The sequence below is a fragment of the Bos javanicus genome, chromosome 6, assembly GCF_032452875.1.
Source record: "Bos javanicus breed banteng chromosome 6, ARS-OSU_banteng_1.0, whole genome shotgun sequence".
In the NCBI taxonomy this organism is placed as follows: Eukaryota; Metazoa; Chordata; class Mammalia; order Artiodactyla; family Bovidae; genus Bos; species Bos javanicus.
The window spans coordinates 69,867,735-69,881,288 of NC_083873.1; the positions used below are offsets into that span (position 1 = coordinate 69,867,735).

The 13,554-nt window shown below is 39.4% G+C and overlaps 1 protein-coding gene across 1 annotated transcript in view; it reads right to left on the bottom strand.

Moving 5' to 3' along the window:
- The window catches only part of CHIC2 (cysteine rich hydrophobic domain 2), a 59,254-nt gene extending 45,950 nt beyond the window's left edge, over nucleotides 1-13,304 (bottom strand). Inside the window, exon 1 of the mRNA XM_061420152.1 lies at nucleotides 13,186-13,304. Coding sequence (XP_061276136.1) covers nucleotides 13,186-13,304 — 119 coding nt within the window. The remainder of the gene's footprint in view (nucleotides 1-13,185) is intronic.
- Between the last annotated feature and the right edge of the window lie 250 nt (nucleotides 13,305-13,554).

Consider the following 13,554-nt stretch of genomic DNA (forward strand, 5'->3'; position numbering starts at 1 on the left):
CCCTTCTTATCCCATCTTCAATCTTTCCCAGGATCAGGGTCTTTCCCAATGAGTCAGTTCTTTGCATCAGGTGGCCAAAGTATTAGAGTTTCAGCTTCAGCATCGGTCCTTTCAATGAATATTCAGGACTGATTTCCTTTAGGATGGATTGGCTGGATCTCCTTGCAGTCCAAGGGACTCTCAAGAGTCTTCTCCAACACCACAATTCAAAAGCATCAATTCTTAAGCGCTCAGCTTTCTTTATAGTCCAACTCGCACATCCATACATGACTATTGGAAAAACCATAACTTTGACTAGATGACCTTTGTTGGCAAAGTAATGTCTCTGCTTTCTAATATGCTGTCTAGGTTGGTCACAGCTTTTGTTCCAAGGAGCAAGCGTCTTTTAATATCATGGCTGCAGTCACCATCTGCAGTGATTCTGGAGCCCCAAAAGATAAAGTCTGACACTGTTTCCATTGTTTCCCCATCTATTTGCCATGAAGTGATGGGACTGGATGCCATAATCTTAGTTTTCTGAATGTTGAGCTTTAACCCAACTTTTGCCCTCTCCTCTTTCACTTTCATCAAGAAGCTCTTTAGTTCTTCTTCGCTTTCTGCCATAAGGGTGGTGTCATCTGAATACCTGAGGTTATTGGTATTTCTCCTGGCAATCTTGATTCCAGCTTGTGCTTCTTCCAGCCCAGCATTTCGCATGATGTACTCTGCATATAAGTTAAATAAGCAGGATAACAATATACAGCCTTGACATACTCCTTTCCCAATTTTGAACCAGTCTGTTGTTCCATGTCCAGTTCTAACTGTTGCTTCTTGACCTGCATACAGATTTCTCAGGAGGCAGGTCAGGTGGTCTGGTAGTCCCATCTCTTTCAGAATTTTTCACCATTTGTTGTGATCCACACAGTCAAAGGCTTTGGCATAGTCAATAAAGCAGAAGTAGATATTTTTCGAACTCTCTCGCTTTTTCAATGATCCAATGAATGTTGGCAATTTGATCTCTGGTTCTTCTGCCTTTTCTAAATCCAGCTTGAATATCTAGAAGTTCACAGTTCACGTACTGTTGAAGCCTGGCTTGGAGAATTTTGAGCGTTACTTTGCTAGCGTGTGAGATATAAACCAGAAATTTCAGATACAATCTGAACACATAGGTTATACAAACGGCAAGTGAAGACAGCACTTATTTTCTAATGCCGAACTCTGAGCTCAATGAAGTCAACTTTTTAGCTATTTTGGGAGACGAAGTCATAATCAAAGAAGAAATTAATAGGTTTTAATATATAAAAATCATGCTTTAAATTCATCTGGCTACCTTAATACACATCTAAATATCAATGTGGCTCATGGAAGGATAGAACTGAAAGTGTACCCAGAAGATACAGAACCCCTGGAGTTGGAGACACAAATATATGAGTCTCAGAATATAACTCTAAAAATTTCTAACTGTGTGACAAAATTCTATACATTTGAGTTCCACCAGCTCTGTGAGAGTATAATCTCATTCATAAACTAGTGAAATCAAAAACTTACTTAAATCATGTACTACAATCACTCATCACTATACCTCATCACTATACAGTTTTACAATATTCTAGTATTAGAATTTTACTAGTTTTCAACTATTAAGCTTATATTTTCATCAGACAATTACATATGTTGTTAAGCAGTGAAAGTTTTATAAATATATAGTAATTAAACTTCAAGGTTTTACTTCTGATAATTAGGGATGCAACTAATCTAACTCAACTACTTTACATTATCTGAATCAGACTAAGGAAAAAAGATTTTATATATCTAATCTGTATACAGTCTAGAATATGCTTCATATTTATATAACATTATGAACAACACAATGATGATAAACTATGTCCATTTAAGAAGCAATATACGGTTGAACTGGTTTACAGTACAGACTACCAAAATATCAACTTCAAGTAACATTTACAATTTTTAAAAAAATTTTAAATTTATTAATTGGAATATAATTGCTTTACAATGTTATATTAGTTTCTGCTATATAATAATGTGAATCAGTTATATGCATACATATATTCCCTCCTCATGAGCTTCCCTCCCACCTCCAACATTTATAACTGGATAGTTTAGAAAGGTGATGGCACCCCACTCCAGTACTCTTGCCTGGAAAAGGCCATGGACAGAGGAGCCTGGTGGGCTGCAGTCCATGGGATTGCGAAGAGTCAGACACGACTGAGCGACTTCCCTTTTACTTTTCACTTTCATGCCTTGGAGAAGGAAATGGCAACCCACTCCAATGTTCTTGCCTGGAGAATCTCAGGGACGGAGAAGCCTGGTGGGCTGCTGTCTATGGGGTCACACAGAGTCGGACACTACTGAAGTGACTTAGCAGCAGCAGCAGCAGTTTAGAAAGGGCAGAGAAAGAAGGCTGAATACATAGGAACTCCTTCACTGGACTAATCAAGGACTCCACTGTAATTACAATGCATAACAAAAGAGAATAAAACCAGTTACTCTTGCAGGAAGCAGACAGACAGACAGATGAGGCAGACAGAGATACAGACACACACATTCACTTCTTATCAATCAAAAAACAAAGTAAGTTAAAACAATAGTCCAACCAACTCTACGCTAAGTAAACTTTACTTACTAAATGTAGAATGGAAAAGAGCGTCAAGAAAATCATTTCTCCAGATTTTTGAGCAAATTTCAGTCCTTATGTAGACAATTCAGCTTTAAGAGTAAAAATGTAAAACGCAGTCTTTTCCTCAAATCTAATGAACAGATCACTGTCAAACACCATACATCTTGTAGCTAAAGGGTACAAAGGTCCTCATTTCAAAATCTACCGTCTTGTGGGAAAGCCACGATCTTGTGGAGTAGCCACTGTTCTCTTGTCATACTTAGCTGCCCTGTGGCAGCAGAACAGGAAATGCAGGTATGTCATCATGACAGTCTCAAGTCAACAGTAAGGGCAGCCACTGATCTTTGACCTTACGGTTCACAAAGCCAAAACAAAGACCAAAAGAAAACAAAAAATAACACAACTGGGAAATGAGATGGCAAAAGTGACCGATGCAATGTTCTGCCATACCTCATAGAAAAGTTGCTAAATTTGATGGCTTACAGCCAGAATTGTAACACCTCCTTTATCTAAAGTCTATCACCCTAAACCAGGCCACTATCATCTCATCTTTACTGTTCCAACAGCTCCCAACTACTCTCCCCAGTTTCACTCGAATCTCTCTATAATCCTTTTTGGTCCCTACTGAGCTTGCCAATCTCATTTCAAGGAGCTATCTCCTTTGTTTCCTATGTTCTGGCCACAATGCAGTAGCAGCATCCTTTCAGCTCCTCAGGCAAGCCAAACTTATTTTGCTGTTCTCCAGACCCGCGCGGCTCCTCACAGGACTCTTTCACCCTTCCTAAACTTTACCTTCTCAGACGGGTTCTCTATATCACATTATTTTCTGCCACAGATGCTAATGTCTCCTTCGCAGTAACTTTCTCAGACATAATTTATCTGTTGCTGTAAGCTCCTGAAGGGCAGAGGAACTATGTATGTTTCATTCATAACTGTAAACTCAGAGCCTCAAATAATACTGGGCATAAAATTTAATAAATACTTGTTAAATTACTTATCAGGAAACCTCAACAAGACAGTTGATAATGAAGGATTAATTGAAAAATACTCTGAGGAGATAAGAATCTCAAAACCCAAGTATTAAAATTCAAGCATCTAAATCCAGCACTCAGAACCAACTTTTCTTACTTTATACATTGGTCTTATAAGGTTGGTTGTCTCATTTCTAACTTACAGCTGATCAATTAGAAAGAAAAGAAGAACATAAACAGAAAGCAAAAGCTCTCATATGCAAATTCAAAAGGAAAGTGCCATTTAGAAAAAAAAGATCCTCAAACTTTAAAATACCTCAATGGCCTCTAAGAACACCACAATGTACCAATCTGTCAAGATTTTCTTTTGATTAAAAGTTTCCTCTACTCAAACAGATAATTCTGACAGGATCTTAAAGCAGGAGAGCATGTTTCCGACTGATTTTCAAGACAATGATAAAGATTAACCAAAAAGTACACATGAAGGGATAAATATAAAAATATATGGCAATAATTTGCCAAATGTCTATTATGGGTTCAGGTAATCAGATAAATTATTTCTGACTGTCACACCTAATCCCTGAGATAGATATCCCTTTTGCAGATGAGAAAACTAAAGTTAAGAAAAGTTAATGGCTACAGTTCAGAAGTCTCTGAGAACTGAAATCAATTTGCTTGACATCAGAGACCACTCTTTCCACAGAACCATCTCTTGCTTTCCAAACGTGTCTAAGAATCACCCAAGCTCCTATCAAAAATAAAAATTCCTAGACTCTTCCCTTAAAGATTCTGATTGAGGAAGTCTGAAATGTGTATTTTTAAAAATGTCCTTAGTGATTCTGATAATCGGGCAAGTGATTCTAATAATCAGGCAAGTTTAAGAAATACTGTACTGAGATTAAGCAAGATTGCATGAACATGGAAACACTGGTATAACATCTGATTTTACAAATGGATTCTGAAACAAATTATGAAAAGTCACCAACAAATCTTACCCAGAAGACATCAGAGTAAGATACTTAAAAGCAACTGTTGCTGTTATATTTTAAAGCTTAATTTCATTGAGAATAATATCTTAAGTAGCTTTATAGTAGATTAAAAAGCTAAGCCATAGATACTAAAAAGACTTAAAAGATTCCATTCTGAACTTTCCTGGTGGTGCAATGGATAAGAAACCATCTGCCAATGCAGGGGACACCGGTTCGATCCCTAATCTGAGAAGATTTCACATGCCATGGAGCAACTAAGTCTGTGCCACAACTACTGAGCTCTAGAGACCATGCTCAGCAACAAAGTATAGCCCCTGCTCACCACAACTAGAGAAAGCCAGCCCAGAGCAACAAAGACCCAGCACAAAAAATAAAATAAATAAAAAGTATTAAAAAAAGAAAAAAAGATTCCCTTCTGAGTACACAGTTGATCTAATATCCTAGGCATTTAACCTATTAGGAATATAAACTCAAGCTGGGATTCAAGAGCAGCTATCAAAAATATTATTCTTTAGAATAATGTTATTTAGAATAATAACAGCTTTTGTACCATCATAAAGAATCTCTTATCATTTACTTTCCACCATTTAGTTCCTATATTCCACTTAGCTAAACGCATAACATTTTAAGTACTAGATAATTTCACATCTGTTGGCAGGCAGAAATCCCACAAGAACTGTTTGGACTGGAATATCCATGTGTATTTCAAATTACAGCAAAATTTTGATCAAGACCATCCCCAAGAAAAAGAAATGCAAAAAAGCAAAATGGTTGTCTGAGGAGGCCTTACAAATAGCTGAGAAAAGAAGGGAAGCTACAGGCAAAGGGGAAAAAGAAACATATACCCATTTGAATGCAGAGTTCCAAAGAATAGCAAGGAGAGATAAGAAAGCCTTCCTCAGCGATTAATACAAAGAAATAGAGGAAAACAACAGAATGGGAAAGACTAGAGATCTCTTCAAGAAAATGAAAGATACCAAGCAAACATTTCATGCAAAGATGGGCACAATGAAGGACAGAAATGGTATGGACCTAACAGAAGCAGACTATATTAAGAGGTAGCAAGAACACACAGAAGATCTACACAAAAAAGACCTTCATGACCCAGATAACCACGACGGTGTGATCACTCACCTAGAGCCAGGCATCCTAGAATGCGAAGTCAAATGGGCCTTAGGAAGCATCACTACAAACAAAGTTAGTGGAGGTAATGGAATTCCAGCTGATCTATTTCAAATTCTAAAAGATGATGCTGTGAAAGTGCTGCACTCAATATGCCAGCAAAATTGGAAAACTCAGCAGTGGCCACAGGACTGGAAAAGGTCAGTTTTCATTCCAATCCCAAAGAAAGGCAATGTCAAAGAATGTTCAAACTACCACACAGTTGTACTTATCTCACACACTAGCAAAATAATGTTCAAAATTCTCCAAGCCAGGCTTCAACAATATGTGAACCGTGAACTTCCAGATATTCAAGCTGGATTTAGAAAAGGCAGAGGAACCAGAGATCAAATTGCCAACATTCGTTGGATCATTGAAAAAGCGAGAGTTCCAAAAAATATCTACTTCTGCTTTACTGACTATGCCAAAGCCTTTGACTGTGTGGATCACAACAAATGGTGAAAAATTCTGAAAGAGATGGGACTACCAGACCACCTGACCCGCCTCCTGAGAAATCTGTATGCAGGTCAAGAAGCAACAGTTAGAACTGGACATGGAACAACAGACTGGTTCCAAGTTGGGAAAGGCATACATCAAGGCTATATATTGTCACCCTGCTTATTTAACTTATATGCAGAGTTCAGTTCAGTTCAATTCAGTTCAGTTGCTCAGTCGTGTCCGACTCTTTGCGACCCCATGAATTGCAGCACACCAGGCCTCCCTGTCCATCACCAACTCCCGGAGTTCACTCAGACTCACGTCCATCGAGTCGGTGATGCCATCCAGTCATCTCAACTTCTGTCGCCCCCTTCTTCTCCTGCCTCCAATCCCTCCCAGCATCAGGGTCTTTTCCAATGAGTCAACTCTACGCGTGAGGTGGCCAAAGTACTGGAGTTTCAGCTTTAGCATCATTCCTTCCAAAGAACACCCAGGACTGGCTGGATCTCCTTGCAGTCCAAGGGACTCTCAAGAGTCTTCTCCAACACCACAGTTCAAAAGCATCAATTCTTCGGCGTTCAGCTTTCTTCACAGTCCAACTCTCACATCCATACATGACTGCTGGAAAAACCATAGCCTGCAGAGTACATCATGAGAAATGCTAGACTGGATGAAGCACAAGCTGGAATCAACAGTGCCAGGAGAAATACCAATAACCTCAGATATTCAAATGACACCACCCTTATGGCAGAAAGTGAAGAAGAAATAAAGAACCTCTTGATGAAAGTGAAAGAGGAGAGTGAAAAAGCTGGCTTAAAGCTCAACATTCAGAAAACTAAGACCATGGCATCTGGTCCCATCACTTCATGGCAAATAGATGGGGAAACAATGGAAACAGTGACAGACTTTATTTTTTGCGGCTCCAAAATCACTGCAGATGGTGACTGCAGCCATGATATTAAAAGACGCTTGCTCCTTGGAAGAAAAACTGTGACCAACCTAGACAGCATATTAAAAAGCAGAGACATTACTTTGCCAACAAAGGTCCATCTAGTCAAAGCTATGAGTTTTCCAATAGTCATGTATGGATGTGCAAGTTGGACTATAAAGAAAGCTGAGCATCAAAGAATTGATGCTTTTGAACTGTGGTGTTGGAGAAGACGCTTGAGAGTCCCTTGGACTGCAAGGAGATCCAACCAATCCATCCTAAAGGAAATCAGTCCTGAATATTCACCGAAAGGACTGATGCTGAAGCTGAAACTCCAATACTTTGGCCACCTGATGCAAAGAACTGACTCACTGGAAAAGACCCTAATGCCAGGAAAAATTGAAGGCAAGAGAAGGGGACGACAGAGGATGAGATGGTTGGATGGCATCACAGACTCGATGGACATGAGTTTGAGTAAGCTCTGGCAGTTGGTGATAGACAGGGAAGCCTGGTGTGCTGCAGTCCATGGGGTCACAAAGAGTCGGACACGAATGAGCGACTGAACTGATCACGTGAATTTCAAATTACAGTAAAATTTTGAAACAAGCTTACTACCATATTTCTCATTTCTTCAAGAAAGTTCACTCACTGAGAAGTTTTAGCACTTGGTCCAGTTAAGATATTGAGCACTTTTTTCTTTATAGTGTCAGAAATTGCTCAATGCTGTGTTCTAAATCAAAGTAATTTCCTCTCAAATTATAAGGAGCAAGAAAAATCTCTGGGAAAATAATATCTACTTTAAACAGACAATTTTCTCACAATCACCAAATTTGCTTTTTAGAAAAAGACAAACCAAGGAATTTCCTGGAGGTCCAGTGGTTAAGACCCTGTGCTTTCACTGCCAGGGTTCAATCTTTGGCCAGGGAACTAAGATCCTGAAAGTGCAGCCAAAAATAAAAAAATAAAGTAAAAAATGATAAGCCATTTATCTTATGAATGTGGTTATAAGAGTTCTATTGTACAATAGTTTGCCTTCGTTTCAGAGATACCAAAAAAAAAAAAAACAGTTATTATTTTGACAAGTTTGACAAGATCCAAAGATGTATGCAATTACCTCATTTATTTAGAGAACATTTCAAAACCTATCATATTCCAGACAGGGCTTCCCTGATAGCTCAGTTGGTAAAGAATCCACCTGCAATGCAGGAGACCCCAGTTCAATTCCTAGGTCGGGAAGATCCACTGGAGAATGGATAGGCTACCCACTCCAGTATTCTTGGGCTTCCCCTGTGGCTCAGCTGGTAAAGAATCCACCTGTAATGCGGGAGATCTGGGTTCGATCCCTGGGTTGGGAAGATCCCCTGGAGAAGGGAAAGGCTACCCACTCCAGTATTCTGGCCTGGAGAAGTCCATGGACTATATAGTCCATAGGGTGGCAAAGAGTCAGACACAACTGAGTGACTGTCACTTCACTTCACTATTCCAGACACCACATTAAGTAGTGGAGAAATAAAAACCAATAAACATAATTCCTGCCTTCAAAGAACTATCCAGCTTTGTGGAGAAATATCAAAAAGAACCTTAAAAGTCTCCAAACAAAAAATTTAATCTTTAAAAATGGAATAATTATGCTGAGTGGAGATAAGGTGAGAGTTACAAAAGTTTATAAAATTATTTAACTGAAGTGAATCTGTTATTTAAGCAAATCTCCTGTTGCTTACCACAGCATGCTGTAGCAATCTTGGTCCAGTACATTTCAAGATAGAATTTTTTTTAACTCTACTATCTGAAAGGTCAATATATACTGAGGTGTTCTGTGATGTCTCCTATGCAAAGGTCCTATCCATATTATTTCAAGTCACATTTCTAAATCTTTCAATTTTCCACAGCTTACCTGAGATGAATGATAAAGAGAGTGATGTCTCACAGCCATTGATAAAAGCTGGTAAAGGATGAGGAATTTTTGTGGACATCGTAGAAAGATTATACCTCAGAGGAAAGTACCCGAAGACACAGTAATTTAGTGAAATTAGGAGAATAACATCAGAAACAAATCTAAAAATAAGCTGGTTCTATGACAAGGCTTATGTTAGAAGTCAAAAATTAAACATTCCCTAGGGAGGCTCCAAGTTTGATTTTTATATGGGAGGGCATGAAACAAGATAGGAACTGATAATGTCAGTTATGATGACAGATTAGACAGGAAATACTGGCCTAAAACCTAGTTTTAAATTCTAATTTTTATATTAAGCACACTGCTATCATCACTGTGAAAAATCAAACTCTTCAACAAATGATAGTTACAAAAATTTATTCTAAGGGGAACAGAATGTCATAATTTTAAAAAATATTAACCAATTTTGCCAATTAACACCTAATAAATTAATCACCTTTCCTTCATCTTCATTACATAATAAACTGAGAAGTACACATACACACACAGAAAAATCTTTGAACTGTGAGCTCCAGTCTTTTAAATTAGATGTACATAAAAATTATGCAATAACAGGAACTTATCATTTCCCTCTCTTCCTTCAAACACTTTTCCTCAAAATACTATTTTGTATAAGATTTCTTCCTATTGGAGCTGCCAGCTTGTTCCATATTGCTACATTCAAATCTAAAAATGAAGGAAATTATTACACTCATCTAGAAAAATATCAAGAAAGAATACTGATCTTAATGGAAGTACACAGTTTAAGCCTGACTTGTGGTCAATAAGAAAATACTAGAAACTACATTAAAGCAAACTTCATTTAGGCAAATTATACATTTTAAATACTTGTATGCCCAATATCTGATTATGCCACAAAACTAACTAAGCCCTGCCTGTGTAGTAGAAAATGAAAGATGACTTACTTTCTCACATCACTATAATGACATGCCGCATTATGTCATACAAGAATACTGCTGCTGCTGCTAAGTCGCTTCAGTTGTGTCCGACTCTGTGCGACCCCATAGACGGCAGCCCAACAGGCTCCCCCGTCCCTGGGATTCTCCAGGCAAGAACACTGGAGTGGGTTGCCATTTCCTTCTCCAATGCATGAAAGTGAAAAGTAAAAGTGAAGTCGCTCAGTAGTGTCCAACTCTTCGCAACCCCATGGACTGCAGCCTACCAGGCTCCTCCGTCCATGGGATCTTCCAGGCAAGAGTACTGGAGTGGGGTGCCATTGCCTTCTTCTATACGAGAATACAGTGACTTCTAAAATAACAGCAATATAACATGATGTATTATATCATGGAGGGGAAAAGAGTAGAAATAATCAATCGCGAAGGTCTACTCAAAAGTGACATCTGTGAAAAACACACATGAATAGATCTATATAGTTTCAGATTGATGTGGATTGCAGATGATTCTATACATTACATTATATTGACTTCCAAACCAGTAAGGGAAAACAGCTCTGAGCAGCTCCTTAGTTTAAATAGAGAAGGAGCAGATAGGGCAGCTGTAGTGATAAGCTTAACCAGTAGTCTTTCAACTGTTTTAATAGCTCTTCCCATTTATACTTGCAGGCAAGAAAAACTGAACATGCTCAACAGTTATAGCAACCCACAAACACCAATTTCAAAAACCATTATAGGTATTAACTGACTCCTACTTGCATAGTATGCCAGTGAATGATACAAAAAGTTTTGTACTACTATTAACTGTACTTATCTATGTCCCCACAAAACAGGATTAGGCCTTCAATGTAGAAGATTCTTATTAATTCTCCTTGAAATATTTCACACAATTTACCCTCATACAAATCGCCCAGAAATGGAAAAATAAGACTAAAGTGAGTCACTATTAAGTTTGAGAAAGGCAGTCTGGATTTCTTAGTACTCTGCTTTATACCTATGTTTCTCAAAGAGGAACACTATATGTGTGGATGATAATTAATAAAGGCTATATTTATTGAGCACAGTACCACACAATGTGATGAATTCTTTGCACGTACTGTCTCAATCCTTAATTTTAACAATTAGGGACTACAACTAGCCCCATTTTAAATGAAGAGTCACAGATAAATAATTTACTCAAGAAGTGGCAAAGGGTAGATTTGAACCCAGAGCCTAGAACCAAAGTAACAGGAAAGAAAGTGAAGTTGAGAGAGAGCATAGAAAAATTAACTTCTATGTAGAAAGGCATACTGTTTATTGCGGGCATTTAGTTTCTCTTAATACTCTGGAATAGTGGTGTTTAATCCTGGGTACCTACTTGAGTCACTTGTGGAACTTTTTAAACAAACTAGGACCTCACTCAGAAACTTGGCTTCCACTGGGGCAATGACAAAAACTCCCCAAGTGATTCCAATGGGCAATTAAGATTGGGAACCACTAATAATTCTCTCCCACTCTGTTAACCTCTGTAAGTAGCCAACTAAAATCAAATTTACTAATCACCTATTCAGTGCTGAGCTCTCTGACTTTTCCATCAGGCCCAACAATGTACTTAGCTTTTCTTTTACTCAGAGGAAACATTATAACTATAGCTGCACCTTTTAAAATAAAATTTTGCCAGCTTTTCTTTGATACGAGGAATTTATGGGGAAGGGTGGACAGATACCATGATAAAGTTTGAAAACCAATCTTTAAGCACTCCTTAGGTTTAAAAGAATGCATTAAGGTTCAAATAGTCAAACAAAACAAATGGCAGGCTCTGAGATGTAAACATTTCTGTGATATATGTTAAAAAGATTTAATATCCCATAGTATTTGGCTATATGTCTTAATGATGCTAGTGATGACACTTAAAATACTAAGTAACTGTTAGTACGGTGATATTTTATTGTCTTCTCATGGCACTGTGACAGAGATAATTCAGTGTTTTTATACTAAGTCACCAGAATATAAACTAACAGGTGCTAAAGAAATCAAAGCATTACATAAGCACACCCAAACAACAATATGGCTGGTCATATCATGTTTTGAGAAGTGAAAAGATTTTGCTGACAGTCTTATATGAGAAGTCCTACTATTTCACTAACAGTTATTCACTGCACATCCCACTCACCCTAAGCCAAAAATAAAATATAAAGTGTTCCAGGCAATTCCAAACTTACTGGCCCTTTGTATTTTACTAAAAAGGTAAAGTGGAGAGATGTCTGACAAGCATGAAGTTTGACCTAGGATTTGAACAGAGATCTAAAATGAAAAGGCATAAATTCTTCAACTTGTACAAAACTCTGAACTTCTCCGACAAACATTACAAAACTTCCTGCTTCCGGACAGCTCATTATTTGGTTCAAGTCTTCACATTCCTTTATTAGTCATGACCTTTCAGAAAGTGCTCCTTCCTTATTGTTTGAATAATATCAGACTTTTAAAATGTTGCCAACTGAACTTACAGGAACCCTTATCAAATGAAGAAACCATCCCAGAGTTCGTGCCCCAAGGAAGGGCTTAGATTACAGAGAACCCTGAGTAACCTGAGCAGTGTGTGCCCATCACGTAGATTTTTTTAAAATTATATGTAAACATACATCATTCTGCATCTTAAATACATATGTTCATCCATACATTTTTTTTTATCATATACAATTACAGGAACTTGCATTGGTTCCGCACAAACTGACTCTGCAAGAAACTGGGAAGACTTGTGGGTATGAGTGAAACAGACACGAAGACAGGGAACCACTCATTACCGATCGTCGCCAGGGTCTCACCCCGCCCAGATCCGGCCTCTGAGCCATATGTCACTAGGCTCAAAGGCACAAACGAGGAAAGAGAACCACAAGGTAAATGGATGAGAAAACTGGGGGAGGCACCTAGAAATACGTGTATTTCCACCCCGAAGCTGAAGGGGTGGCCGGAAGGGCAGACCCCAAAGAATAACCTTCCTCCTGGAATCCGTCAGAGCGCCCAGGCCCATGGGGCCTGCTAACAGGAGGAGGTGGGGTGCGGAGGGCAGCGTTTGTCCCCACTCCGGGGACAGAAACAAATGAAAATAAAGCAAGTTCTCACTTCCTGGTCGCCTACTCTTCCCGAAGGCCTCAGACACCCGACGGACACCGGGAGAGAAGGCCCCCGCGGAGTAAGGGGCCCACCCCAGCCCTGCACCTCCCGTCCTCGCCCTCGCCCTCCACCGGGCCTTACACGGTGACGTGACCAGAGCCGCGGACCACCACCGGGTCCGGCGAGTACTTGAGCAGCTGCTCTTCCAGGGCCCGCTCCTCGTCCTCCTCCTCCTCATAGATCTCGTCGAAATCCGCCATCCTGAGACTCCGAGACCCCCGGACCGAAGGGGCCTGTCCAGAGACGGAGGCCGAGATACGGGCTGGCGAGGCGGCGAAGGCTGAGAAGAGTCGCTACCGCGGGCTCCGAGGCCGCGGAGTTCGTTCTGTGTAGTCTCGGCTTCGGCTACAGAAGAGATGGGGTCCTGGCCGTCGGCGGCACCGCCGCCATTACCGTCAGCAATAACAACAACACAATGTCAACATCCGCCCAAGGGCCGACACCTCCACC